This window comes from Porites lutea, chromosome 7 (assembly GCF_958299795.1).
Source record: "Porites lutea chromosome 7, jaPorLute2.1, whole genome shotgun sequence".
Classification (NCBI taxonomy): domain Eukaryota; kingdom Metazoa; phylum Cnidaria; class Anthozoa; order Scleractinia; family Poritidae; genus Porites; species Porites lutea.
The window spans coordinates 7,271,201-7,297,229 of NC_133207.1; the positions used below are offsets into that span (position 1 = coordinate 7,271,201).

At 38.4% G+C, this 26,029-nt stretch overlaps 3 protein-coding genes across 4 annotated transcripts; 1 reads left to right on the forward strand and 2 right to left on the reverse strand.

Annotated features, from left to right (window-relative positions):
* Window positions 1-936: 936 nt before the first annotated feature.
* On the forward strand, window positions 937-6,057 carry LOC140943019 (leucine-rich repeat-containing protein 73-like). The gene is made up of 2 exons (XM_073392050.1): window positions 937-1,330; window positions 4,744-6,057. The coding sequence occupies exons 1-2, from the start codon at window positions 1,059-1,061 to the stop codon at window positions 5,315-5,317; spliced, it is 846 nt and encodes a 281-aa protein (XP_073248151.1). The 5' UTR covers window positions 937-1,058; the 3' UTR covers window positions 5,318-6,057.
* A 2,328-nt stretch (window positions 6,058-8,385) lies between these two features.
* LOC140943754 (tryptophan--tRNA ligase, cytoplasmic-like) lies at window positions 8,386-15,682 on the reverse strand. The gene is made up of 8 exons (XM_073392864.1): window positions 15,416-15,682; window positions 13,663-13,771; window positions 13,134-13,253; window positions 11,825-12,007; window positions 11,301-11,514; window positions 10,871-11,044; window positions 9,877-10,017; window positions 8,386-9,540 (listed from the first exon to the last, which is right to left on the reverse strand). The coding sequence occupies exons 1-8, from the start codon at window positions 15,621-15,623 to the stop codon at window positions 9,373-9,375; spliced, it is 1,317 nt and encodes a 438-aa protein (XP_073248965.1). The 5' UTR covers window positions 15,624-15,682; the 3' UTR covers window positions 8,386-9,372.
* Window positions 15,683-19,606: 3,924 nt separating this feature from the next.
* LOC140943170 (nuclear factor NF-kappa-B p105 subunit-like) lies at window positions 19,607-23,776 on the reverse strand. 2 transcript variants are annotated; one of them, XM_073392233.1, is made up of 6 exons: window positions 23,226-23,776; window positions 22,586-22,691; window positions 22,160-22,394; window positions 21,391-21,479; window positions 20,521-20,769; window positions 19,607-20,004 (listed from the first exon to the last, which is right to left on the reverse strand). In XM_073392233.1, the coding sequence occupies exons 1-6, from the start codon at window positions 23,648-23,650 to the stop codon at window positions 19,975-19,977; spliced, it is 1,134 nt and encodes a 377-aa protein (XP_073248334.1). In that variant the 5' UTR covers window positions 23,651-23,776; the 3' UTR covers window positions 19,607-19,974. The 2 variants fall into 2 exon arrangements, with proteins under 2 accessions (XP_073248334.1, XP_073248332.1); XM_073392231.1 differs by having other exon boundaries at window positions 20,468-20,769.
* Window positions 23,777-26,029: the final 2,253 nt, after the last annotated feature.

The window sequence follows — 26,029 nt, forward strand, 5'->3', positions numbered from 1 at the left end:
AATCACCCGAAGGCCTTGCGAATGTTACCCACGTCGATAACAGCGTGCCAAAACCGTGCCAACTTTCTACCATGCATTGTGCAATTTGATTGGTTGATTTTTGACCAATTAAGCTCAATTACGATACTCGTTAAATATATATCAATTTGATTGCTCTGTTTTCCGTTTTCCGGTCGAGATCAGCTAAAATAAAAGCACTAAATCAACTTCTTGTTCTATTTTCCTTTTTGACATCTCCAAAATAACGAAATTAATGAAAAAATTTTGAAAAAGGCCGCCGTAGGTATTTCCCAGGGGCCGGAGATTTGGTGCTCTAACCGGGAGACCGAGAGATTTGATGAGGCTTGGAGACTCCCGGGAAAACCGGGAAAGTTGGCAGGTTTGCACCAATCACATTTTATTTTCATATTTATTTTATTCTTAATACTGAAACTGTTTAGTCTATTCTCACTTAGCTTTTCTAGCCCCTGATGAAGACTAGTTTTGACTAGTCGAAATATTGGGCAAATAAGTTTGTAACCCTTAGCTGTCCGATCAGTCTTGCCTTAAATCTTAAGTGGTATTTTGTATCGCTGATCCTGATCTACAACAAGATCCGGCTTTTCCTCGCTGCTGTTTGTCCAAGTGGTCCTCAGGTCCCCGGCTCAGGTCCTTGCAAGAATTGTACATTATTTTAGGCTACCGCGATTTGCCGCTGCCACCAAATGTGTAGACTTTAATACTGTTTCTCTTGTTTCAAGATGGCTGCCAACAAAACGCAGAAATTACAAAACCTAAATCGTAAAATTGATCGTAATGTTTACTTTAAAGTGATATGTGAAACGCACGGAAACGCTTGTTGCACAGCCGCACAGGCTAGTTATGAAACCGGAAGTAGATTGTACTAGTGCCCAGATTTTTGTTGGTTCCAGCCAATAACGCCTGACTGAAGTTGTTTCACAAATCGCTTTCGTAACTATAGCGATTGAATTAGGATCGGTGCAGGACAAGACTGTCAAAGAATTTTCCCGGAGAGGCACTGTTCCAAATATATATTTCCTCCCATTTGAACAACAAAAATGCTTTTAGGAACACTTCAAATCTGCAACGAAGAGCTTAGGGCGGAAGAGATCAAAGAAATTTGCGATTCTCTCAACGACAACAGCATTCGAAGCCTGTCTCTTCGAGGTTGCAAAGTTCATGATGACGATTTTAAGAAACTGATGGAGAGTTTGAAAGAATGTGAATCCTTAGCTCAACTCAACTTAAACCTTGGTGTATGCAATGGAAGGCATAGGATAAAGTGGCTCTCTGAAGCGTTGGCTGTCAATAAATGCCTCAGTTCATTGTTGTAAGTATTTATGAAGAGAAAAATATGACCCTTAGCTATTGACCTGTAGCATTTCTCTTTTAGTTACCAAATGTTCATGTTTGTAGTTGGTAAAATGCCATCAACAACTAGGACAATTGGATAAAATTTGGCTTTGACCTTTTGTGAGTTTTTGTGGGTGCCCGGCTCTCGCATATACAGCTGTTTAGAGAAAGGTCGTCGGAAAAAGTGCACGCGACATTATGGCAAAGGTATTGTGGGTAGTTTTGGGTTGACTATTCTTCAAAGAAATTTACGTCACGAGAGACCATGGACGTATGTTTGCCAGTGCTAAAGGAAAGTGAGAAAGGTTCGACAGTGTATATTGATCATATCCCATATTACCTTTTGGGATTGCCGCATGCACTTTTTTCCGACAACCTAATAAATTTTTCTCGATATAGCTGTATATGTTGTATATTTTTTTGTTACCTCAGGTAATTTTTGTTGTGTTTTTGGTTTTGGGTATGTCTATGATGCTAATGAACTTGAATCAAAGGAAAAGTATGAATTACCAGAGATAAAAAATTAACTACAACATATTTATTATGCACCTATCAATGGTTTGCCCCAGGATGGGGGGTAGAGGACGTGGGTTGGGGGGGGGGGGAGGCGACTCACACCACCCTTGGGTCTCCATTTTGAGTCAAATTCCCATCCTTGGAGCAAACTAATCTAGGCACTCACAACAGTCTTTATTGCAGCACTGAGTGTCTCCAGAGAGAAATAATTACTTGGTGACAAGATAATGGTACCCACAAACTTTGTGCATTTCCCCAAGTGTAGAAGACATATTCTAGCTGGATATTTAATGTGGCTGGCAATTTAACACTCGTGCTATACTCCCGAAAGTACCTTCAAAGAATTGTTTCACACAGTGTTTACAGCAATGCAAAATTTGCAATGTCATCCCAGAAATGACATGCCATCATCGAGAAGGATTAATGTCTAAGGGCTGGTGTTTTGTACCTGTGTTCCAGAATTTCATTTCATTGGACATTTTGAGTATACTAGCAAATCTAACACAGAATTCCAGGAATCGTTATGTCTTTACGTATGATTTTTTGATCTTTCATTTATCAAAAACTTGTGGCACGGGGCAGCATCTGGTGGAAACATGTAAGTAGAAAGCATATTTTCAAAATGAGACTGTGCAAGTATTGCTTCTCAATGCTGAGGGACAAAATACTTTTTGTCATAAAACTTCAAAAACTTAAAAAGCAGGTTTCGTTCTGCCATCCTACACAAAGAAATGAACACATCAAAATGTGGGAAACTCATCCAAATGACTACTGGGTATTTTCTAAGATGGCAGACCTCTTATCACTCATTCCCTGGTCCTCCACTTTCCAAGATGGCAGCTGAGTCAAATTTCCCACCCTGGGGACTTTCGATCAGGATGTCAAATTCCCTACCCATGTGCACTTCAATGAGTCTAATTCCCTTGAGTTACCTGCCCCCCCCCCCCTCCGGCCCCCCCTCCATGGTTTCCTGGGGCAAACCATTGATAGGTGCATTAGGCTACGTTCACACAGTACCAGGTGAACTTTCGACTGTTTGAAAAGTGGACCGTTTAGATGTTCTGTTCACGTGGAACCAGTACCCCCCACCCCCCCCCCCCCCATCCTGGGGCAAACCATTGATAGGTGCATTAGGCTACGTTCACACAGAACCAGGTGAACTTTCGACTGTTTGAAAAGTGGAGCATTTAGATGTTCTGTTCACGTGGAACCAGTACCCTAACGATGCAAAACTTTAGATGCCTAGCTGTTAAAATATTTGAGTTCGAAGATAAGGTCAAATTCTTCACCGGTGCATCCCGATTGTCCAAATTTTTGAACAGCAAAGGCATGGGTGCTTAGATACTCAGTTGGTAGACAGCATTTTGGATTTGCCAAAGCAGCGCTCTAGGCATGGGCAGATTGTAAAACTACTGCCAAACCTGGTTTGTCAGTTACATTTTCCTCAATAACTGAGGAAAAGTACCAAACACTATTATTGTTACTTTCGTAGGGGAAAGGGCGCACAAGAGCCAAAGGCCCAAATGGCCCAATCTTATCCCTGTTTCATTAGCATGAAGCACCCAGGAGTATTGCTACTCTTCCCTTGACAGGATGCTAGTCCATTGCAGGGTTACCCCCCAGTAGTATGTTGCCCGTACCCATTTTATATGTACACCTGGGTGAAGAGAGACAAAGTGGAGTAAAGTTCCTTGTCTAAGGAAACAACGTGACGGGGGAGGCTTGAACCCCAGACCTCCAGATCTGGAGTTCCAGGTGTTAACCACTCGCCACACATGCCCGGGGGGGTGGGGGAGGGGGTGTTACTGCCATATATGGGCTATATAGGTATGTGCCACTGTGAAGGGTATGGTTTTCAAGCAGTTTACTGTAGGATAGGGTATATAAATCAGAGCATTTGGGTCTAGAATAGGGTATCATTTTTCAGGAAACTGATCAGTTGGTTGAAGATTTTATCTAGACTAGGGATTGTGGTATAAGGTTTTGTTTTGGCTAGACTGTGCTAGTGACCTCAGTAGTTTCTTTAAAACAGCTACTCTAGGATAGGGGGCATTTGGGGCGTTTACTCTAGTATACAGTGTAGGGTAGCAAAATTTAGCTGAACTAGCTCTGGTATAGGTTAAGGTCTCCAGGAGCTCAGCGGCACATCCCCACCCAGAAATTCCTAAAGTACCCCCCCCCTCACCCAGGCACACACGCCTCCTCCTCCTCCTCCTCATCATCATCATCATCATCATCATCATCTTTATTTAAAAACACGGTAAATACATCAGGCATTAACAATTTAATATAAAGCTACAACTTAAATACGAAACTATGTATACAGATTAATATTCTATAATTTAAAATATTGCTAAATATTAAGGAAAAGTAAATTAAATTAAAGCCTGTTTTACATGAATACCATGTCGGAATTAATTAAGAATCGTCGGAAATTAGTCAGAGATGTTGCTTGCCTAGCAGCTGAGGGTAGACTGTTCCAGAGGACTGTACCACTATAGGCAAAGCTATTTTTGTAATGGTTAGTACGCGGCAATGGTATTGCCTTCATGCTAAGTGCAAATTAAGTGTGTATCTTAAGACCCAAAGAGTTGTTCCAGTTGTTGGGTATAAACATAATAATAGAAAAAAGCACCCAAAAGCAAAAACGAAAAATGCACCCTAGATTCTCCTTCCAAATCGCCTTTTAATTGCTTGTAAAACAAATGGGGAATTTTGACAGTACATCCAAAGTCATGATAAGGCCTTAAGATTCCTTGCACCCCTCCATTATTTACTGAACTATAATGAGCTCCAGTCAGTGCATGGTCTTCAGTGTATGCTAGTAAAGCTGCATGATCTTGAATAATTTATATCAATAAAATTTTGTTGTAGCTTACATGGTACATCTCTTGGTGATGAAGGTCTGGAATGCCTTATGCCTGCACTACAAGCCCATCCTAAACTCCAGTCATTGGACTTTGGTGATTGTCAGTTAGGAGATGAGGGCATAAGACAAATATGCACACTCCTTCCTCCAAGTGAAGGAAGGCAAGGTTTAATGGACCTCACACTGTCAGCTAACCCAAGTATTTCACCCCAGGGCTGGACACAGCTTGCCATTGCCATAGCTGCCAATTCACAGCTGTGCTTCCTTTACCTTGACTACAACAACATTGGTGATAATGAAGCTCGTGTGCTTTCAGTTGCACTAGCAGCCAGTTCAACGTTAGAAAGAGTCGACTTGGAGGGTTGTAACATCGGTGAAAAAGGTGGAGAGATGTTTTTCACCGTCCTTGCTAATTATCCGACAAGAATGGTGGAACTTGTTCTGACAGAGACTGGTATTAGTGCTGACTTAATTGGTCAAATTAATGACTGTTTAAACCAAAAAATGCAAGACTCTGAGGAACAAGAGAGTTTAGATAAATCTGTTGAAGAGGAAGAAAAAAGCAAGGATGCAGCATAAACTTTTCCAAGATCCTTCCCGACATTAAATGTTTGGTAGAGTCTGTCACTCCCATTCAAAACAGCATAAAAAACTATCTTAAGGTTACATATAATTATAGCATAATGCTTCAAGCATATACTGGGCCGTAATCATCATCTCAGAAACGATGAACTGACATACAAATTCTACATATTACAGAGCCTGACTAGGCCATTATTGATAGTTGTTGGATTAAGGACTACAAGGGGTCTTACAATCACAAGTTCTTTGTGATTTGGGTCTTTATTGGCCAGTTTACAATCATATGCAGGGCTCCAAAAAAGTTCCATCTCGTAGGATAGGACAAGTTTATTTTCTTGCAGGGACAGTAACTTTTCAAGCTCACTTGTGCAATGGGCAATGGTCAAGCATTTTATCCTCTAACAAAATCATGTACTAAGATGAGCAAGAAGTGGCCACGGGCAAGCAAAATGTGATTACTGCTTGGCTAAAAAGCTGGAATTCACCATTTTTGAGCCCTGATAATAAAATAATTTGAAACTGTTTGCATGGGTGGGCCACAAAGTATGAATTATGCAATAAGAGTGCTACATTTTAGAGTTTGGTTATCATGAAACCACTGAAAAAACTTGCTAAAAATGCTTCTGACAAACGTAAATCTAACACCTAGAGACAGGACACCCAAGGAAGCACAGGAAACCCAAAGATTAGTGAGCTGTTTGCCTTGGGGGTTGCCGCAAAAAACAAATGATGATGATGTCTATCTAATAGGCCTTAATAGGCCACATGATATACTTTCTGCAAATTAAATGTGAAAACCATTCTTTTTTGAAAAAAGTGATTTGAGCAGGAACTGAAGAAGCATATAAACTTACAATAGGTAACCTGTTTAAATCTTCAGCCATTTATCTCGAAAGTAGCGATTGTAGCAGCGGCTGAAAATTTAGAAGAAACTTGACTCTTGCCAACTTCCTGTCCTTCATGCTCGTTGCTACACCCTCACTTCACTTGTGCACTCAACAAATTGTCAAAAAATAGAGGATGGCTACTTAATGGCAGCTTGACAGAGGTTCATTATTGATTACTATGAATATTAAATGCTATGATCTCCTTTTTACAGCTGTTTTACATATTGGTGTATGAATATATTAATTTTGTTTCTTGCTTTTTATGATGATTTTGTACTATTTTGATATTAGGGAAAGTTCATTTAATATGACAAGGGGGGGGGGGGGGGGGGATGAAGATATTGAAACTTGAAGCTTGAAATTTTAGCAGCCCCCCTCGCTAGCGGTTCAATTTTTTAGGAGCCCCCTCCTTGGTAGTCGAAAAAATTTCAGAGCCCCCCCCCCTCCTTCAATTCCTTTGCTCCCCTGAAAAAAGATCGCTAGACTGTATTAAATATAGAGGGGTGGTGAATAGGCGAACGGATCGACGGATTTTGCACATATTTTTTCCCGGATTTCGGACTCAAAGCGAGATTTTAACGGTTTCTGGATCCTGCAACTGCAGTGGAATGCGGATTCATCTATTTTTTGGTCCCGGATTTTGGACTCTGCTTGTAATACAAATATTTTTGCCCGGATTTCGGATTCAGGGTGAAAATTTAACGGCGGATTTGGTTAATAAATCATAGCGGATCGGCGGATTTGCATACCCCTATTCACCCCCCTCAAATATATTTACCGTTATTGTCTTCAATGGTTTATACTATGAAAAACTTGAGATACAGTTGTGATACAATTTTCTAAAGCATTTTTGGGATGAACAAGAGTGTAATAATTACTGAGACTACATTTGTTATATCTGTAAACCACGTGATATAGCTGAGTTGCACAGGTCATTAAATTGTTGAGTTGAAAACCATCCGATCTGTATGATGATGTCATGTGTTGGTTTTGAAGTATACAAATTTTCGGAGCCCCCCCTCCTAGCACAACAATTTTTTCAGAGCCCCCCCTTCGGGTGTCTAAAAATTTTCGGAGCCCCCCCTCAATATCTTCATCCCCCCCCTTGTCATATTAAGGTGATTCCATAGTAAAAGAACCTAACATAGATTTTAGCTAAAACTTGGTACACTGATGTAACAAGTCAAGAAGATGATAAAAAAGTAATAAAAAGTGGGGGTCACCGTGCTCGTTTTGACGTCACAATGCTGACAAATACGGCTATTTAGGACCCTTTTACAAAAACCGCGGGCAGCGCAAAACTAGACAAAAAGGAGAGATTTTTTCGATGATGCATGTGACATCACACAGAATTTGACTTTTATGTATTGTTTATCCACTTACGTACCAGAAAAATGCCCTTTAATGCCCTTGTTTTTACTTTACGCTCCAAAGTAGAATTAAATTGGACGCGCGCTTTTCGACCCGTGATGGCTCAATCCGTACAATTTAGTAAAATTTCCAAAAAACTGAACATAGATTTGTGCCAATTTTTTTCTCATCGAAAGGAAGCACTGTCCTTATTAAAATCATGAAATAAAAAGTGGGGGTCACCGTACTCGTTTTTGCGGTAGAGCTGCAGAAAGTGCGCACCAAACGCATTTTCTCCGATTTTTGAGAGAGGACTGGGGCGAGTTTCAAAATAGAATGTATGTGAAAAGGGAGAGAAAGTATTAAAAAGTCCGTTTTTACAGAATTTACATCGAGATATCACATTTAGGACACAATGTGATAAAGAAAGTGTTTAAATGAAAATCAAAGTGAGTAAGCACAAGTTAAACATCCACTATCGAGGTTCTCCGAGAGGAGGTCGAACTCAGCAACACGCGTACTGCTTACGTTATGCACATTCGCAACACATTGAGTCTCACCTCGGCAAGAAACAACAGCAAGCAAAAATTCCAATAGCGTTTCTCTTCAGTCAACTTCATTTTAATAATATTACTTCACATGCTCTTTTTTACGGTGGCCATCTTGTTATGCGCAGTAAGAGATGCGCAGTGCAAAACTAGGGAATCACCTTAAATGAACTTTCCCTTAATATTTTTCATGAAAGATGTATTACCTAACAGGTTTATCATTCACTTTTGTAAGAGGAAATAAACATATTGGTTGCAACACAACAGGAAATTAACACAGTGGTTAAGAAAAAATTGTTTAATATTTCCTACATTGTCTTGGGATATGAGGTTTAATCTACAGAGAACAAATGGTGATCATTTTGAAAGTGCTTCACTTGGGAGACAACTAAACAAATATTATGTCAGGCCTGTTCTCTGCAAAAGAACCTCAAAAGTCTAATGTCACTCAGGTCACTGCCTCTAAAATCTTAGCTTTTAATATCAGGAGTTTAATTTTCTGGTTGCAAAAACATATCATACAGGAATTTTCTAGAAGTTTTTATTAAGATGAACATCTTCACATTCTTTGATGACTCTTCAAACAACTGTACATGTACTGGCCATAAACTTGAACAGGTGCACGGAGATCAGTGATCACTGTTTGCAGTTCACAAAACACTGTCTAGATAAAGGATCAAAAAATGCACCTAATTCTTGGCTGGTAACACACTGGTATTATGGAGCTTAAGCAACAACGATGGTGACAGCAACAAGAAAGGCAAAAAAGCAGCTGCATCATGCTTTTTTGTACATTGCTTTGTCATCATTGTACAACGTGAAACTTCCTAATTTCACGTTGGAGGACACGAGCAAAAGGCAATGATTTTGTTTTTCTTTTCCTAAACTTAGATGCAGTCCTATAGAATTCAACTCCTGAACAAATCGTCATTATTTGACAAAATTAAAAGAGTTGGAATATTAAAAGAGCAATGAAGTTTGAAACAGCACGTATGTTGTCGATATCGTTGCTATCCTCATGGCTTAAGCTCATTATTAAGTACCTGAGGAAGGTATAGATTATGGACCAATAAAAAGAAGAGGTCCAATAATAATATTAGCACCAATAATGGAAGGAGCAGAGTGTTGCACATCTCACTCCAATAATGTAATTCTTCAAATGTTTTAATAAATCTGGGTGTGATTACCCACTTTAATATGAAACAGCAGCTATCCGAATGATATTTTAAGTTATTGCAAATTGATTGAATCTGCATCCCATTTGCATTCATTTGTTAAGACCAGGGAATTCCAGTTTTCTTGGAGTCATAAATTCTCTAACAACATCTTCTGTGACATGTTTTCTTCTTTCTTGATGCTCTGCGACTAATGGCTGAAGCACAGAAATCAGTTCCTTTTTTATTTCTCCTGAAAGCATTTTGCCACTTGAATAATCCTGGAAAACATAAATATTTTAAATTAGAGACACTAGTACTTGACACCACCAGGCTCCTTGGCGGGGGAAAAGAGAAAGAACCTCTCCTTTATTCTCCACTTCCAAGGCCGCTGCCTAAGAAAAATACCTAGAGTTGGTCCCTGCCTTTCTTTACTCCTTTTTTGACTATCATTCTGGGAATGGACATTTCTCTATTAAAGATGGATGCTTCTTGCTGGTCCCAAAGGTCTCCATCTTACAGATGGATAACTTAAGTGGAATGCCTATTATAAAGATAAATATTATGCTAGGTAAAGAGAAGCACTAGTGTAGTCACATGAAAAGAAAATTAAGTACCTCTTTTATCTGAGCAAGTTTTTCGTCATCTTCCAGGAAGAAAGTGAGATACTGATAAGCGATATCCACAGTGATATCTCCACCATACTTTCTGTGATCTTCAACTGTATCTCGGCCTCCAGAAAAAGCATACTTATTTACCTGTGGCAATGAATAAGAACTTATTATACCTTCAGTGTCAAACAGTCACATGCATTGCTCCAATATATACATGCGTGATTTCTTGAACAGTTCCACATGCTTGCAAAAGGTTCACTTAATTACTTAACTGTCTCATCAATAGTCATAGATTCTTTTTATTTGCAAGCTTAACCCAGCCTGAATCTGTCTGCGCTTAAGGTTATTTCTCTGAAATTGAAGTAACACTGAAATTTTTGTCAAACATTCCCTATGTGAAGTTCAATACATGCAGAAATGAAAATAAAAAATTGAGGTCCCCATGCTAACTACCGAGATATGATGGATGCAAACACCCCCCTCTTAGGATATTTGCTGTCAATTTATTTACACATGTATGCTTGATCTTAACAGAGACCATAGTGTCTCAACTAATTGTGATAGAGCCAAAACAAAAATTCAGAAAGGCAAAAAGAACACAAAAAGCCAAAGTAGTAAGCACTCTTGGATACCAAAGAACTGTTTTTGTAAGCTACAGCAAGTTTACTATAGTTGCATACTTTTTCATTTAAGTTGTTGCTGTGGTAACCAAACCCAAAGCAAAATTCGTTTTTTCAGATGACATTTTCCCTATTTCATCACATCAAACACTAAGAATTTCCTCATTCTTTGTCTACATGAAAGTTTTGTGCTAAACCACACTTGGTTTTGAATTAGGGTAATATTTTAGTACTCAGGTACTTCTCACAAATATTTACAAATTTTCCCACAGGAATTTTTTGGAGGAGGGGTATTGGGTTGAACCTCCTCCCCGTGTGAAACTTTTTGAAGCAACCCCTGGAATCAGGTGCTTAAAAGAACAAATGAAAATATCTACCTTCTTTTTAATTTGAGCAGGTGTGTCAGTAAGGAATATAGAAGAAGTTGGATCACTGGAACTCATTTTTGTTTTAGCACCTTGAAGGGCAGGAAAGAATGTTGAAAATATCAGAGAGGGTTTTGGACAACCCAGACGTGGAGCAACATCACGAGTCATTCTGAAGTATGGATCCTGAAAAAGTAAGAAAAGATTGCTTTAAATCATTGCTAGAACAAAAGATTTTAACCTGAATTTAATTTTGACCTGTAACTTCTGCATGACAGTCTGTAAGTATGGCAACTCTGGGGATCCTCTCTACTATAAACTATGGTTTGAAACAGTGTGACCCCCCCCCCCCCCCCATCTCCTCCTTTATATAGAAGTCCTAGCTAGGCCCTGATCAATACACAATCTATTTGTGTATACATTACCAGTTTTTACAGCGTACCTGATCTATGGCACATGGAATAAGACATGGGACATCTTTTCTGCTTCCAAATGTATGGGGAAAGGAGTGGCTAAATGATGGTGCAGCTTGAATGGCAGGAAAAGCTATTTTGCCTATACATGAACTGTCATCAAATCCAAAGATAGCCTTAACTTGGTTATAAGTCACACATCTCTGAATCTTGATGATATTCTTGTAAAATTCTGAGCTGCTCCTGAAAGTTAGAAAGAAAAAAAGAATACACTGTCATGTAGTTTTAGTAAAAATTGCTTATTCATAACTAAGATTTCAAGTTTCCAGGTAAATACAACAAGTCGGCACGGAATGAAACAGTTATGGGTTACTTTTGGTTCTATTTTTCTTCTGTTTTACTATGAAATTAAAGTAGCCGGGGACCATGTTCATAGTGGCCAAGGGAAATCCCCTGCCCCAACCTCTTAACGACAGCCCTTATTACGACCAATATTAGTATTTATCCTCATCATCATTTCATCACAATCCAAGACCATGGTCATCATACTTACCCTATGTAATCGATATCAGAGAAGATAAATGTCTTCTTGACATCAAAGCCACAAGCTATAATATCTTTGGCATTTTCATAAGCCAGTCTATGAGCTTCCTCACATTCCAAGTCCTTCAGGAAAAACTTTTCATCATCTGTAAGCTGGATTACCAATGGAACATTGAAGGCATCCTGCAGATATCTGAATTAAAATGTGATTTTTCGTTTAGAACTGGCTAAGACGTTAGTTCAGTTAGAACAGTTAGTTCACCGTCTCCCAGTTTTCAAAGAAAGCTCCTCAAATTTTTTCACTTTTTTTCCTGTATAGTAATATTAAAAATAATAAACCTCTGAACCTTGCAAGCCTTAATAAGTTACTGTAAGTCGCAACACTTGATTTGGAAACAAGTTGAAATGCACAACCAAGGTCAGGATAAATTATATAACAGCCTGAAGTTTTCTAGGGTCTTCTCACTGCACTACATGAAATTATTGCATCCTTCTTTTAAACTCACTTACTGTTAGTAGGTTAAAATCAAAACTGAATAAAAGGCTGAAGTACAGTGTGTATATACATATCTAATTTTGTGAAACTAGATCCTTAGTATTCCATACGAAAGGGTGCCAAAAAAACACCAGTCCCAGGATTGTCCTTGTACACTGTGTAAGGCATATACTTTTGTACAAATTTTAAACACTAAGATGATTGGAAAGACTGCCAATATTACATTGCATTGAAGGGGTTCTTGAGAAAATGCCCCACACGACTATAAAAAAACCTATGAAGAGTTCCGTCTAACACAAACACAGGGACACAAAGGAACATTGACTTCCGCACTAAAAAAAGAGAATTTGGAGAAAGTCGATCATTCACAAAGACTTTTCTTTTCTCTCTTTGGTTGGGGTTTGTTTAAATAATTAATATATGTTTCAAAATGTGTCAGTTAATGCTGTAATGGCTCAAACTTTTCTACCAGGCGTGACAAATCGGAACACAGGCGTGAGTAGGCGTGAGATCCAAGTTTTCGATCCGCAGGTGTGACAATCACGCCTTAAGTGTGACACTTGGCAGGTATACATGACTCAGACAGATGCACTGCTAGTTTCTCCTTTTCATTTGCCTTGTTTATGCTTGTGAACCAAAGGGAGAATTTGATTTACTTAGGGCCTTTAATATTTCACTTCACCTAGAATCCCATTTCTGAAGCCCCATCTTTGCAATGTTAAAAAATACAAACTTAGGACTTCGCAAAACAAACATAATTACAATTAATAAGAATAATTATTGTCACGACTGGGGCGATTTTTTTATGGTGGTAACAGCTTACTTGGTGAATATAAATGGAATTAGATGTCCTAAGTGCATGGCTTCTGATGAAGGGCCTCTTCCAGTGTACAGGTAAAATGGTTTTCCTTTAGAGTACATATCCAACACAAAATCAAGATCCCTAAGTAAAAACAACACAATTATCTCAATAAGAAACTTATGCTAGAATAGAATAGAATAGAATAGAATAGAATAGAATAGAATGGGATGGGATGGGATGGGATGGAATGGAATGGAATGGACTGGACTGGAATGGAATGGAATAGAATATAAATAGATTAGAATATAATAGAACACTAAATGTGAGGAAGTATTTTAGCCTGAGTGCATGGGACTAATTAGCGACAGTCAATAAGCCTACACTTCTTAAATGCTAAAAAAAAGTGAATATTTTCAATGCCAAGGAATCTTATATCTTATATTTATTTTTTATTCAGGGGGTCTGAGTTACAGAAAAATAATTCAAGCCACAATTGTTACAGTTAAATGCCATAACCAGCAAAGCTTCTGTGGATGTAGAAAAAAATCACCTGTGAGAAAAGAACACACCCCTTCTAAGCAAGTGGTGTGGAGGTTTCCCTGTTAGCTGCTGAATCCTTTCTTTATGACTCTGTTCCAACTTTGAACAACCAAACTGTCCTGTTAATTAAAATATGCAATTTTCTGTTTGACATTTTACCTTTGAGAAATAGGCCATTTGCACTAAGAGGTCATGTGACATAGTTTTCATGAAAATGAAAGTTATATGATTTTGCCTTCGAAAAACGATTAGTGGGTCTTATCTTAAGAAAAATAATAGTGATTTAGTTTTTCAAAAAGTAGTTTTGGCTGCCATATTGGAGAGCAAGAGTATGCCCTCCAACATGGCGGCCAATACAAATCATACTACTTTGTTGAAAAATCAAAGTGCCATAAAATATCTCCCTTAAATGCGTTTCCTCTCAAACTTCGGGTGTAAGCTAATTTTTATGTGCTCTGTCAATTTTTTGCATCAGCAAGATTCCAACTCATTGTTTAAAGGAAGCATTGGTCACGTGTCCTCTTAGTGCAAGTAGCCTATTAGGCTGTTTAGCAAAGACAAGTCGTCATCACATGAGAACACGAGAGGGAAGGATTGAATGTAAATTTAACTACTTATTTTGCCGCTCTGTCATGGGTCACATCAGTAATGTTTATACACACAACCATCCTTGTTGTCATGTTACCTTTGCTAAATCTGCCTACTAACTAGCACAATACAATCGATTTTTTAAAACTGTACTCAAAGGACAAAAAAAATTCAAGATTAAAGGAGCTGTGTCACGAAATTCAGCCAAACTAGGAAATTACAAAATATCCGTTACACAACAGAAACAACAGATGCCACGCATGGGCAAAACTGAAGAAGACTGAAACGGATTGAAATTAGGGTTTTTGAAAACTGTTCAGCCTAACAGTCTTTCAAAGTTGATCCCTGCTGCTTACAACTTCAAAAATAATGCTCAGGAGACATATTTGTTTGTCTCGGATCTCTGATTTTGTGATTTACATGTAATTTCTTTGCTTACTTTTTAATAAGTTCCATAGCAATTGAGAGTGAGTAATTGGCAAAATTAACAAAATGAACTGTACTGCCATGACACAGCCCCTTTAATACCAATTAGAAGTGGAAATACCTACTGGGAGTTTTGGCCAGGTAAGATTTCCACACAGCCCCATACATTTACCGTTTTGACTCTATTAAAAAAACCAACACTTTCAAATTCCAATTCGATCTGGAACGTACGGACACGTTTCAGCGAGTTCTTATGAACTCCTTTGTGATCCGTAGGTAAACAAGTTACAATTTGCAAATTTTTTTTTTTTTTTTACAATTTGACTGTTTGGGTGTAACAGTATGCAATTGCTGCATGAATAAGAGAAGAATGAGGCTACCAGGAAATTATGTAGAATTTCATATAGCTGAATCCATTAATTACATTGATCTTCATATTATTTTCATTCTTGATCCATTGTCATACACCGACATATGCCCAACGTTATATCTATGCTTTGTTAATTATAAAATAATTTTGATCACGGTATATGGAAGACAACCCGGAAGTTGAGAACTGCAATCTTGATTTGATTCAGTCCATTTACTGTCATTGGTCGGTGATGTAGACATATAGTACTATTAAACAATAGTTTCAAGCTTATATATTTATTGCTGAGGTCCTAGTTGGTACTCTCTGCACATCGATCGGAGCATTTCTCTAGCGCTTCTACTTCTAACTAAATGACAAGAAACCAAAAAAAACTTACTGATAAGTTTGTCATAATCAATTCCCTTGTTATCTGCAGCTACAACTTTTTCCATTGTTACAATTTGCTCCACTTCTCCATCGGCAACATTCTCCTTATTACTTTCGTCAGTCGAGGACGCCATGCTTAAAAATATCGTCCTTACGCCCTTGAAAACTGAGGGAAATACTCCGATCTTTCCTCTACTGGTTAAAAATGAAAGCAACATACACTACCGGCTTCTTCGAGTGCTTTTTCGCACCAAATTTCTGTCTTGCATCAGAAGATTTGAGCCAGCGAGCAACAAGGAAAGATGTGTCGAGTAACGGTGTGTATGATATATTGAAATGTCCAGGCCACACATCCAGTAGCCTGTGAACAGACCTTTTAGGGTCGCTATTTTTTCCCCCCAAACAGAGAGCCTGTTCACAGGCTACTAATCGAGAGGTTCTAAATGTATAAAGGCTTTCTTTGACTGGAAAAAATTTTGGTGTTTTGAATAGGTGGTCCTTTTTGCCAGTTTAACAATATGGAGGGTGGTAAAGGGTATTTTCGTGACTCGTGTCGGCCCTTTTTTTCCCCGTAAAATGTGAAATGTGAAATGGCTAATTTTTTCCTCGTGATTCGTGATTTTCATAGTAACCGTGAAGCGTGATTTTGCAAAATTATTTTCCGTGAAACGAGAAATAAATGTTTAATTCGCCCTGAACCGTGATTTTCATTATGTCTTTGTTATTTTCGACAACCTGGAGCGATGATGAAATCCGTTTCTGGGTACCTTCAAGGCACCGTTCAATCAGTGCAGACATTACTGGGCAACAGCAAGGAGACCAGTGGGCCTGAAGGAGCTGTTGCAAGCAAGACAATCAGGTCTGTTAACATGATAAATCAGGGACTGGCAAGGTTACAGACCCCGGGGGGGGGGGGTACTCGATATATCCCTGGGTGGGGATGTGCAGCGCGGCCCCTCATACCCTGACCCTGTTTAAGACAAATATCGCTGATTTTCCTACCCTGTTTAAGACAGAATTCCGATTTTTGATACCCTGTTTAAGACATTTATCCTGTTTAAGACAAAAATTGATAAATCGATACCGTGATTAAGACAAAAAATGATAAATTCGATACCCTTTTTAAGACAAAAATCCCGAAAAAAATACCCTGGCTGGCCGCACGTCCCCATTAAGCCCTTATAAGGGAGTACCCCCCCGGGGTTACAGAGCAACATCGCAAAAATAAATCCAGAACTTACATTTAACTTTAACTCTCCTAACCGTGAAAGTCGAGAACCTCCACGCAGTTTCCCAAACATCCAACATGTATGCAGTTACACTACGCCAGGGATTTTGGGACTACAGCCCTGGAATCAGCAAAAGGAATGATGCAGTGGTCCGCTTTTTACTTCACACACTCAACATCGTATTATCCTGTACCCGCGACACAAATTCACCTTCAAGATTTTCCAAAGATGACGCAACAAAACCTGCCTGTCATGTGTTCAGCTGGGGTGAGGACAAAACATGGACCAGGGGTCCATGGACCCCCTCTTTGGACCGGGTCCATGGACCACTTTTATGGACCGGGTCCATGGACCCCCTGTCATGGACCACGTCCATGGACAGTTTTTTAATTTTCATAAGAAGGTTTTGCACCAGGTCCATGGACACTCAAAAACAGAAACAGTGCCAAAAAAAGATTTGACGAGACACTGTTGACCAATGCTCATGATTGATCACAAATATTTAGTTGTGCTCACATGACGTACACTCTGCTTGCACATGTGCAGCCGCAAGACTGTTAAATTAAGCTAATTCAAAAGTTATCACTAAGAGAGGAATTACGTGCTCCAGAACAAAGACTCGCATCGATCACCCTTAGAAAAACAAGCTGGAGTTAAGAATTCATTGCTTTTAGAGCAATCATGACTGAGTCACATCGCAATTCTCCATAGTTGATGTAGCTTCAGTTTAAGCTACAGTCCATGCCACTTCTTCTTCTTTGTCGATGGTTTATACTGCTAAAAGGGTCAAAAAGAGCATTTTTAAGAGTTCGATGGTGGAGGTTACCATATTGCATTTTTGCAAAGGAGTTAACTCATGATTTTGGTTCAAAATTGGAAAGTTTGTTTTTGATTGTTTTTTTTTTCTAAATAGAATAAGAAAAAACGTTTGATAATGGTTACGACTGCTAATAAGGCCAAAAAGAACAATTTCAAGAGTTTGATGGTGGGAGTGGCCATATTGAGTTTTTGCTTTGTGTTTAAACCATGATTTTGGGTCAAAATTTGAAAGTTTCTACTTGTTTGTTTGTTTGTTTTTTTCTAAATAGAAAAAGAAAAGACGTTTGGCGATGGTTTCGACTGCTAAAAACTGCGAAAAAAGCATTTGGAAGAGATGATGGACTGGGGGGTACTTCTTTGTAAGAGGCTAATGAGGATGTGCCGCTTTTAACTATTGGATTGATTATAATGGGGTCGCATTTTCAATAGAGTTACCAGAATAGGGTCCCACATTTTTTGATTTTTGGGTAAGACAGTTTTTCATTTTTACTGTTAGCAAATATACCAGAATGCTTGTGCTGTGGGTGAGAAGTAAAGTGTTCTTCATTCAATTTAAAAAATGTGTCCATTCATTTTACTATGACCTAGCTATTTATAGGTTGATAAGGTAGATACATGAATAGAAAGCGATCGCAAAAATTTCAAATTTGCCCAAAAGTGACTGAGATGGGGTCTATATTTGGCTACAGAATAGACCATAATGGGCTAAGGGCTCTGAGAGGCCAGCGGTAACCTCTTATCGAGTGTTTTCACTCACTTGGCCAGCATCTATGCAAATTTATTGGAACAAAAGAAAGTTTTTGCATAAGAAAAGAGTTCAACTCCCAGAGGATTGGTTTGGGACACCAACATGGCCGCCGTTTTATTGTTTTGGGACACCAATATGGCCACCGTGACGTCATGTGAAAACACTCTATAGGGCCTCACATGTATTCAAACCAGCCAGACCCTAACAAATGACTATTGGTTTGATATTCTGCATGATGCTGCCACTACTTTGTAACTCAAAATAAAGGAAGCCATTCATATCCAATTGGAATAACGTTATTTAAACCATCAATTGAAGCATGTAAATTTAAAACTCTTTTTTCAGTCATACACTGTCACGTTCCTTAATATTTTGTTAATGAAGTTTTCTCCCTCATAAGTATTCATCATGTTCATGTAGTTATTAAAAACTGAACTTTGAATTTACAATTTTTCAAATGAAAATGTTTGAGCTGTCGAAACATCGCCAAATTCAAATTTTAGGTAAAAAACTCGAACATGTGATTAATGTAAAAATACTGCCTTACGCAAGGATAGTAGAAAAAACCTCTGTATACTTAGAATGTGTTAGTTGATCGTTTAGTTACGTTGATCGTAGTGTTACGACCGTTGAATATGTGAGAATTGTATATCGCAGTAGATTGTTGGATTGGATTAAATCGCGTTGTTACATCGAAAGATACAGTCCTCTTGATTTGTTTGAACCAGAGAGCGGGATTATAAGAATTCCGCAACAACCATTGTCTGATTTCTTTTTGGGACAACTGTAATACCCAGGAGAAATTGGAAACAATGGTCGTGCAAAATTTCTGGGCGTAAACAAGATGCATTATGGTCTATGTAAAAATGGTGAGTACCCGGTAGTTTATTTTATTTTTGGACCAAATGTTTAATTATCCTCTAGAGAGAAAACGAGCCTTTCTAGAGTATAAAATACATTGGTATTTGATGCAAAGGAATAAACTTAACAATCCTAAAAACAATCTTGAATAAATTTTTCTTTATTGAAACACCATGTAATGTTAACTACAGAAAGAGAACTGTTAGTAGTGACCAAAGGTAATAATGTGAAATACAATTTCAATTGTATATCACCGAAAAATAATTTGATGTGATAGGCAAAATGTACCATAATGCAAGCATTTCAAAGCTAGAGAAGAAAAAGCAATGCATCTCAAAAGTAAAGTTGATTTCAAAATTACCTGTGCACCAAAAAAAGTCTCATTAGAGTATATACAATCATCTGCGTCAATTTGGTAAAATTTATCACACTTTAATTAGACAAACACGCTTCTGATGAGCAAAAAATTAAAACTTTGTTTTACCTTTGATTCTATGTTTTAACCATTGGTTCTGCTTGGCGAATCTACAGATTTTTCATAATGCTTTGGCCTTCCATGTTCAAAGCAAGTCATGCTAATTTAAAATTCTGGATACTACCGGTTTGCAAAAAAAAATAGAAAGAAAGAAGGAAAGAAGAAAAAACGTAAAAAATGAGATAACACTGCGATTAACGTAAACGTTTTGGCCAGTCTTATTCAAGGGAATAACATAAGAGTGTAAGATGTTTACCTTGAATAAAAAGCTGTTTGCTTTAGCACATTCTTTATCCCTTTGTCTTAACCTTTCCCAAGTAAACATTCTGACTGTGTGTTTTCCCAAACATAAAACTTATGTAATGTATCAGCGTATGGCTTTTAGATCTAATATATTTTTATTGCAAATTCTTGATGCTGCTTAATGTTGCTCCAGTTTAAGAGTCAAAAGTCACCATCTCACGGATCTGCAAGGGTAAACAATAAGAAAGTTTATTGGAAATTGTGCCTGGAATAAACTCAGATATACTCAACAGTAGCCCTTTTTTATCGTGAGAACTTGAAAATGGGTTATTTTTTCCTTAGAAATGTGAATGACAGAGGACTTTGTAGATGTTTCTTATTTCACCTGGTCAAAAACGAATTTAATGACCTGCTCCAAGGTGGCTTGCTAGTTCATTTGGTTAGAGTGATGCACCAGTATTGCAGAGGTCAGAATTCAAATCCCAGCAAGCCTGAATTTTTTCAGTCATTCTTTTCGCAACCGCATAAGCTGGGTCTTTAACTGTGATGATCTTCTTTTAATTTAAGCTTGCTCATTGCCAGTGTCTTTTTGTTCTTTGTTATTACATTAGTGGTGATTTCCCAAAATTTATTTGAAGAACCTTGTTGACAAGAACATTTCACATTACAGAATAGAACATTGTTCACCTGACAGAAACCTGGAATTGTCTTGCAAAATTAAGGACTTCTTTAGTAATCACCTGAGGTGTGACAGCAACATCCGCTGGTGATTCACCCTCAAAGTTGGTGAGTACTGGATCAGCTCCGGCAGCTAATAGAAGAGCAACCACTGATTCCATGCCTCTTCCAGCAGCAATGTGTAGAGGAGTGATCTCATCAAATGTCATTGCATCTGGATCAGCATGGCACTCGAGTAGAAGGCAGTTTATCATGGACAGGTTTCCTGCCTCGACTGCATGATGAAGGCCAGAACGCCCGCTTTTAGCATCCTGAAAAAAAAAAAGTTGAAATATATTTAATGAGATCGCATGTTCTATACATAGTACTAGGTACTTACCACTCAAGGAAAACTAATAGACTTGTTTCAAATCATAAAAATTCATACTTTGATCAGAGGTAGCGGGATATTAAACAAGAGAAATGGCATAGAGATTTAGGAATGATTAATTAATTTTTCATTTTATTCCCATCAGCCAAGTACTATAATTATTGTAACGAGCACAAATTGTGTGAATCATGAACCCCTAACTGCCCAGCACCTTATTCTACTAATTTCCTTGTTGATCAGTAGAAGAAGTAAGTCACCAAGGGTCATCTGGCTCTACAAGAGTACAGCCCAGATCAGGGTCATAAAATTTAACTTTCCGTTGTCTACTTTTATGTTATGCCACTTTACCAAACCTTCTGTGCTTTTTTGGAAAATAACCTGCAGAAATAGTTATTTTTTGCTATAAAAAATAAATTAGAAATCTTTTAAACAACAGCAAAAAAGGCCGCTGTTTCATAACAGTTTTGTTTTTACAAGTAAGTGCATCATTGTACTTGAGAAGGAGTCTAGTAACCATATTAGTTAGTTCATGAAAAGTACAACATCTTTAGTTGTTATTTACCTGTGCGTTGACGTTTGCTCCAAGAGATACCAAATAATTGACAATCTGAACACTATTTTTAAACACTGCTCTGTGTAAAGCTGTAAAACCTGGGAAGATGAAATAGGGAAATGTTGTTTTATCACCTACTGATCAGATTTTGTCACTGCGCTGTACATTGTTGAATGTCATTGGGCGAATCAACTGCAATTCTTGGAAACACTTTATCTGAGGAAGCCCAGTTTAATCTAAACTTCAAGGGGTTAGTAGGCACAATGCCAAATTTTAAACCCCTTATGACATCCAATTCACTTTATCAACTTGATTTATTTAATCAAACAGAAATATTTTTATGAGTCGATCAACTCTAAACTGAGTATAGACACACCCAATGCATAAGAGTTTAAAAAATGCACTCTTATTCAAAAAAAGAATTTGCTTGTCAAGCCAAAAGTAGCTCCAAGGTTCCTTTAGCTTAAGAATGCGAAAATTTGCAATCAAAAGCTGAGGGAAATACTTGACAAAACGAAACTACACTAGCGATTAATTTTCGTTTCCCTTCAATACCTTGGGGGGAAACCCCACTAAGACTATTGTTCTGCCAACGGAAACTGCAAACGAATATGCTTCCAAAGCACATTTTTTCTCGTTTTCCTTTTCATATCCAATAGCCCAAAGGGAAAACCCCTGATTTTTGAAGTCATCAAATCCAAACAACTTACGTGGATATGAAATATTAATCTGCGGGGGTTGAATATTCGAAATTTCTGCAATCTTCAATTTCCCTTACCATCGAAATCTCTCTCTTGTAACATGTTGTAAACTCTTTCTTTTATTTCATCAGTCCACCTTTTCTCTAGTAAAGGCCTTACGATTTCTTTAACGCAGTCAAAATCACCTAACTCGCACGCTAGATGCAAAGCTGTTCGGCCATGACGGTCGGTGATGTCCACAGTAGCTCCGGCTTCTAGTAATCGGCGAAGTGCGGCGGGTTGTCGAGTTACGGCCGCGAGATGAAGGGGTGCCTAAAATATCAAAAGAATTTCTTATTTGTCTTTAATCACTCAAACAATAAGCAAAAGTGCATATAAAGCAAAACACTGAAGAAGCTAAGGTGGTTTTAGACTGTCTTCTTGCGATGGCCGCGAACTTATTTCGGAACGAGCAGTTCAGGATATCTCAAGATTTGAATTGTAGTTTGTTTCTGTTAGCGTACCTGTCTAAGATCGTTGTAAATGTCGAGGCATTCCTTACACGGTGCAACTGAGATGATAGCGTCCGTTTCCATCGGCCTCATGTTAATAATCGCTAAATGTAAAGCTCTAAAACAACAAAAACAAGTATACGTTATTACTGATGAATATTATTATGAATAATGGCATCAATATTTTCTGGGAAATAGACTCTTTTCTCGGGGATTTCGCACACTCGGGGTTATCTTTTTGAGCAATAATTTCTAAAAAAAGAAACATTTAACAGCAAAGTATATGTAAAAGGGGGCAAGAAAATGACAGAAGAAGACAGAATATTTTAATACACATTTTTGGCATAACACAAAAAGTGATCCGGCCTATTTTCGCGCGATGGTCACCGAGCACCAGTACGCCATTGTAAGCTGATAATTTTTCTTTTCGTATTCTTCTTACTGGAAATTACCAAACTGTTCCCCTCAGTTTCAAATCTACAGGTAAATGGGAAACTTATGTTGAAGAAAAAACATCAGACAACCAGAACTTAACAGGAGCCATAATTCTTTTCGCCACTAAGCTGAAGGTCAAAGCGGTCGACTAACGATGTCGCGAGGGAAACATTTTGTTTTGCACGTAGGAAGTTTAAGAAGAAACAATTCTACTTACGTATCTCCATCCTCGTCTGGCATAAACATCAAACGCCTAAAATGTTCCTGGGCTAGTAAATATCTCACATCGTTACGCTGAGCGTAATTTAAATAAAGTTCTTCACTTTGCGAAAACCCTTCCTTGGATGAATATGACGACGAAGGATGTCTTGTGTTCGTTTCGGGATCGTCGATGGTTAAATTTTGCGTACATTCTTCAACGCTACGCATTTGTGTCTCACTACACACTTCCATGCTTCGAGACCGCAACTCTTCGTCGTCAACAAACCCAGAATCGCACTGTTCGGAGGCCGTCACTGCCAATTTTCCTTCGTTTCGAGTCAGAGACGCCAGTTTTTGTCGCGTAATGGCGCTCGGTTGCGCTCCTCGGGGAATAAGCTTTCGTTGTTGCTTTGATGCTGAATCCATTGCTTCGAAAGACATTTTTTCCTTTCTGCGAAAGGTAACTGAAAATGTCTCGTAAAATTTCACTAAAAAAACCAAATTCAACACAAGATGGTATCAAAACTTCCTTTGCAGTTCGAAGGGCGAGCAATGGCGGATACTCTTGTATATACCGTCTCTCCTATGGAAAGGGAATGTCCCTTTCTCTGTTCACGTGATAAAATTGTCCAATGAAAATTCCTTTTTGAAACAAATCAACCAATCAGCAGTGGCACACCTAGGGGAAAAAAACATTTCGGGGAGGGGGTAACCCAGTGCTTTCTGGTCGTGCAGGTATGACAACAATGCCAAGCACTCCGTAATCAACAATGGATTATTTATTAGGGGATTCCCCGAAATTTCGCATTTCGCAAGTGCTGCTGACGCTTGGAGAAGGTTCTAATTGCGTTGGTTGCGTACTCGGTTTAGCTTTTCATTATAATGATGACTACGTATTTCTCTCCTTTATTGGCTTTTAAGGAGATATTGGTATTTTTCCTGATAAAAAGTTTAAACGCAAATTCGCGAATGAGCGTCACGCACAGGGTATTTTTTTGGGGAAACCACTAACCAAAGGTCGATCACGTCTCGGCTTGCTTTGCTTGCAATTCTTCCAAAACGGCGGTGAAACGAAAAAACAAACAAAAAAACTATTGGACACCTGACGACGTTATAAAGAAAAAAACTGAAGGGGGTTTCGAAGAAAAATTGTACGAAAATATAATTTCATCAGGAAAGTGCAATTTCTTGCAATGAATAAGTCACTGAGAATAGATGAACAAATTTTGCCAACTGTGCACGCTAAACCCTCGTGATTTATGAAACTGTAGAACTGCTGAGAACGGTAGAAAATTTGCCCAATCCCGATCCAAGTAACTTGCCCTTAAAACAATTAAAGCCAAGAAATACGCTGCATAGAGTCTTTACCGGGAATGTCAATGAATCTTTCTTGGAGATTTCAAAATTCTACTTCTCGCGCTCGCCTTGACTCGTGTTGCAAATATCAGGGTTTTCTACCTGCGGCCATAGGGAGCCTCTTTGAATTTCCGGGCGGGCGACCGTAATTATCGATATTGGACCGAGTAAACAGCATCATCAAAATTGAAGGGCGCTGACAGGGAAATGGGAAAAGTGCACATTTATAACATTTGTTCGTGAAATTTTAGAACTGCGTTAAAAAAAGAAATTTTGATCAGTGTGCCCATTTTGGTTCTTTCAGCTGATGGTTTATGTTCCGGCATCCCCAAGATGAACCTTTTATCATACGTCTCCGAAATTAGCAAAGTTTTGAGACGACATAATAAATTCTTGCTTTTAGTTTCATGTATACAGTCCAAGAAATGTCGATCATCCACTGAAAAGATTCTTTGGCTGTGCGGTACTAGCTAATGCTCCCGATTTCACTATAAGTAAGCCCAAAGAGTCAGTGTCAAGAAAAATAATAAAAAATGTCTCTTATAAAGTTAAATAAAATAAAAAATGTAACAGAAAAGCAAATACAAGACCAAGAACCCTTGAAGAGATTTCATTCGAATTGCCATACTACTGGAATTTGTCCAGAGATAGTTGCACCCTTGACTGACCGGATTATTTTGACTGACTATTTTTTTTGTACGTAAAATTACAGCGAGAACCTGTACCATCCTGTACCTCTCTCTAACAATCTTTGGGATCAAAAGGTTACAATTTGCAAAACTGAAACCATATAAAGCCCCTTAACAGTAGGTCTGATTGCGTTTGCCATTCGCAGACCAGCCTTAAATATAATCAGTGTCTGCGGTTGCAAATGGATTAAAGCCGGTTGGGCTGATCCGGAATTTTTGCCTGTGGAGTTACTATTGATCAGCTAATATCGCTTTTCCCATAAGCCAGCCTGCCCATACGCCGTACACGTTACTTCCTGGAAACAATAACAGCCTTAGACCACGTCAGTGATAATAATTGCAATTTTGTGCGATTGAAGTTTTAAGAAATCAGTTCTAGGTTGGAATTCAAAACGGCGCCGGGCGCTTTTCAACCACATTAAAAGTTGCAAAACTGTTGTAAATTAAACATTTAGATTGCTTGATAGTTTTCCCGGTAATATCCCACGGAGTCAAACAATAAAAGAGAAACTGGAAAAAAAAACAAAATTCGGCAAAATATACGAGCAAGGTTTTTCTTTCTCTTTCAGTTTGGAATAAAGGTGGCAACCGTCACAGCAGTAAATGTTTGGTCTGTGAACTGGCTTCTAGGCTGTAAAGAGTGTGATGTGGAAGGCAGGCAAGAGATTGCTTGTCCAAACCCTGTCAAATGTTAAGGCGCTGAAAACGGAGGGGAATTGGCCAAGAATAGCCTCCTACCACGTAGACATTCCTTCTGTGGTTCGTCACAAAATCT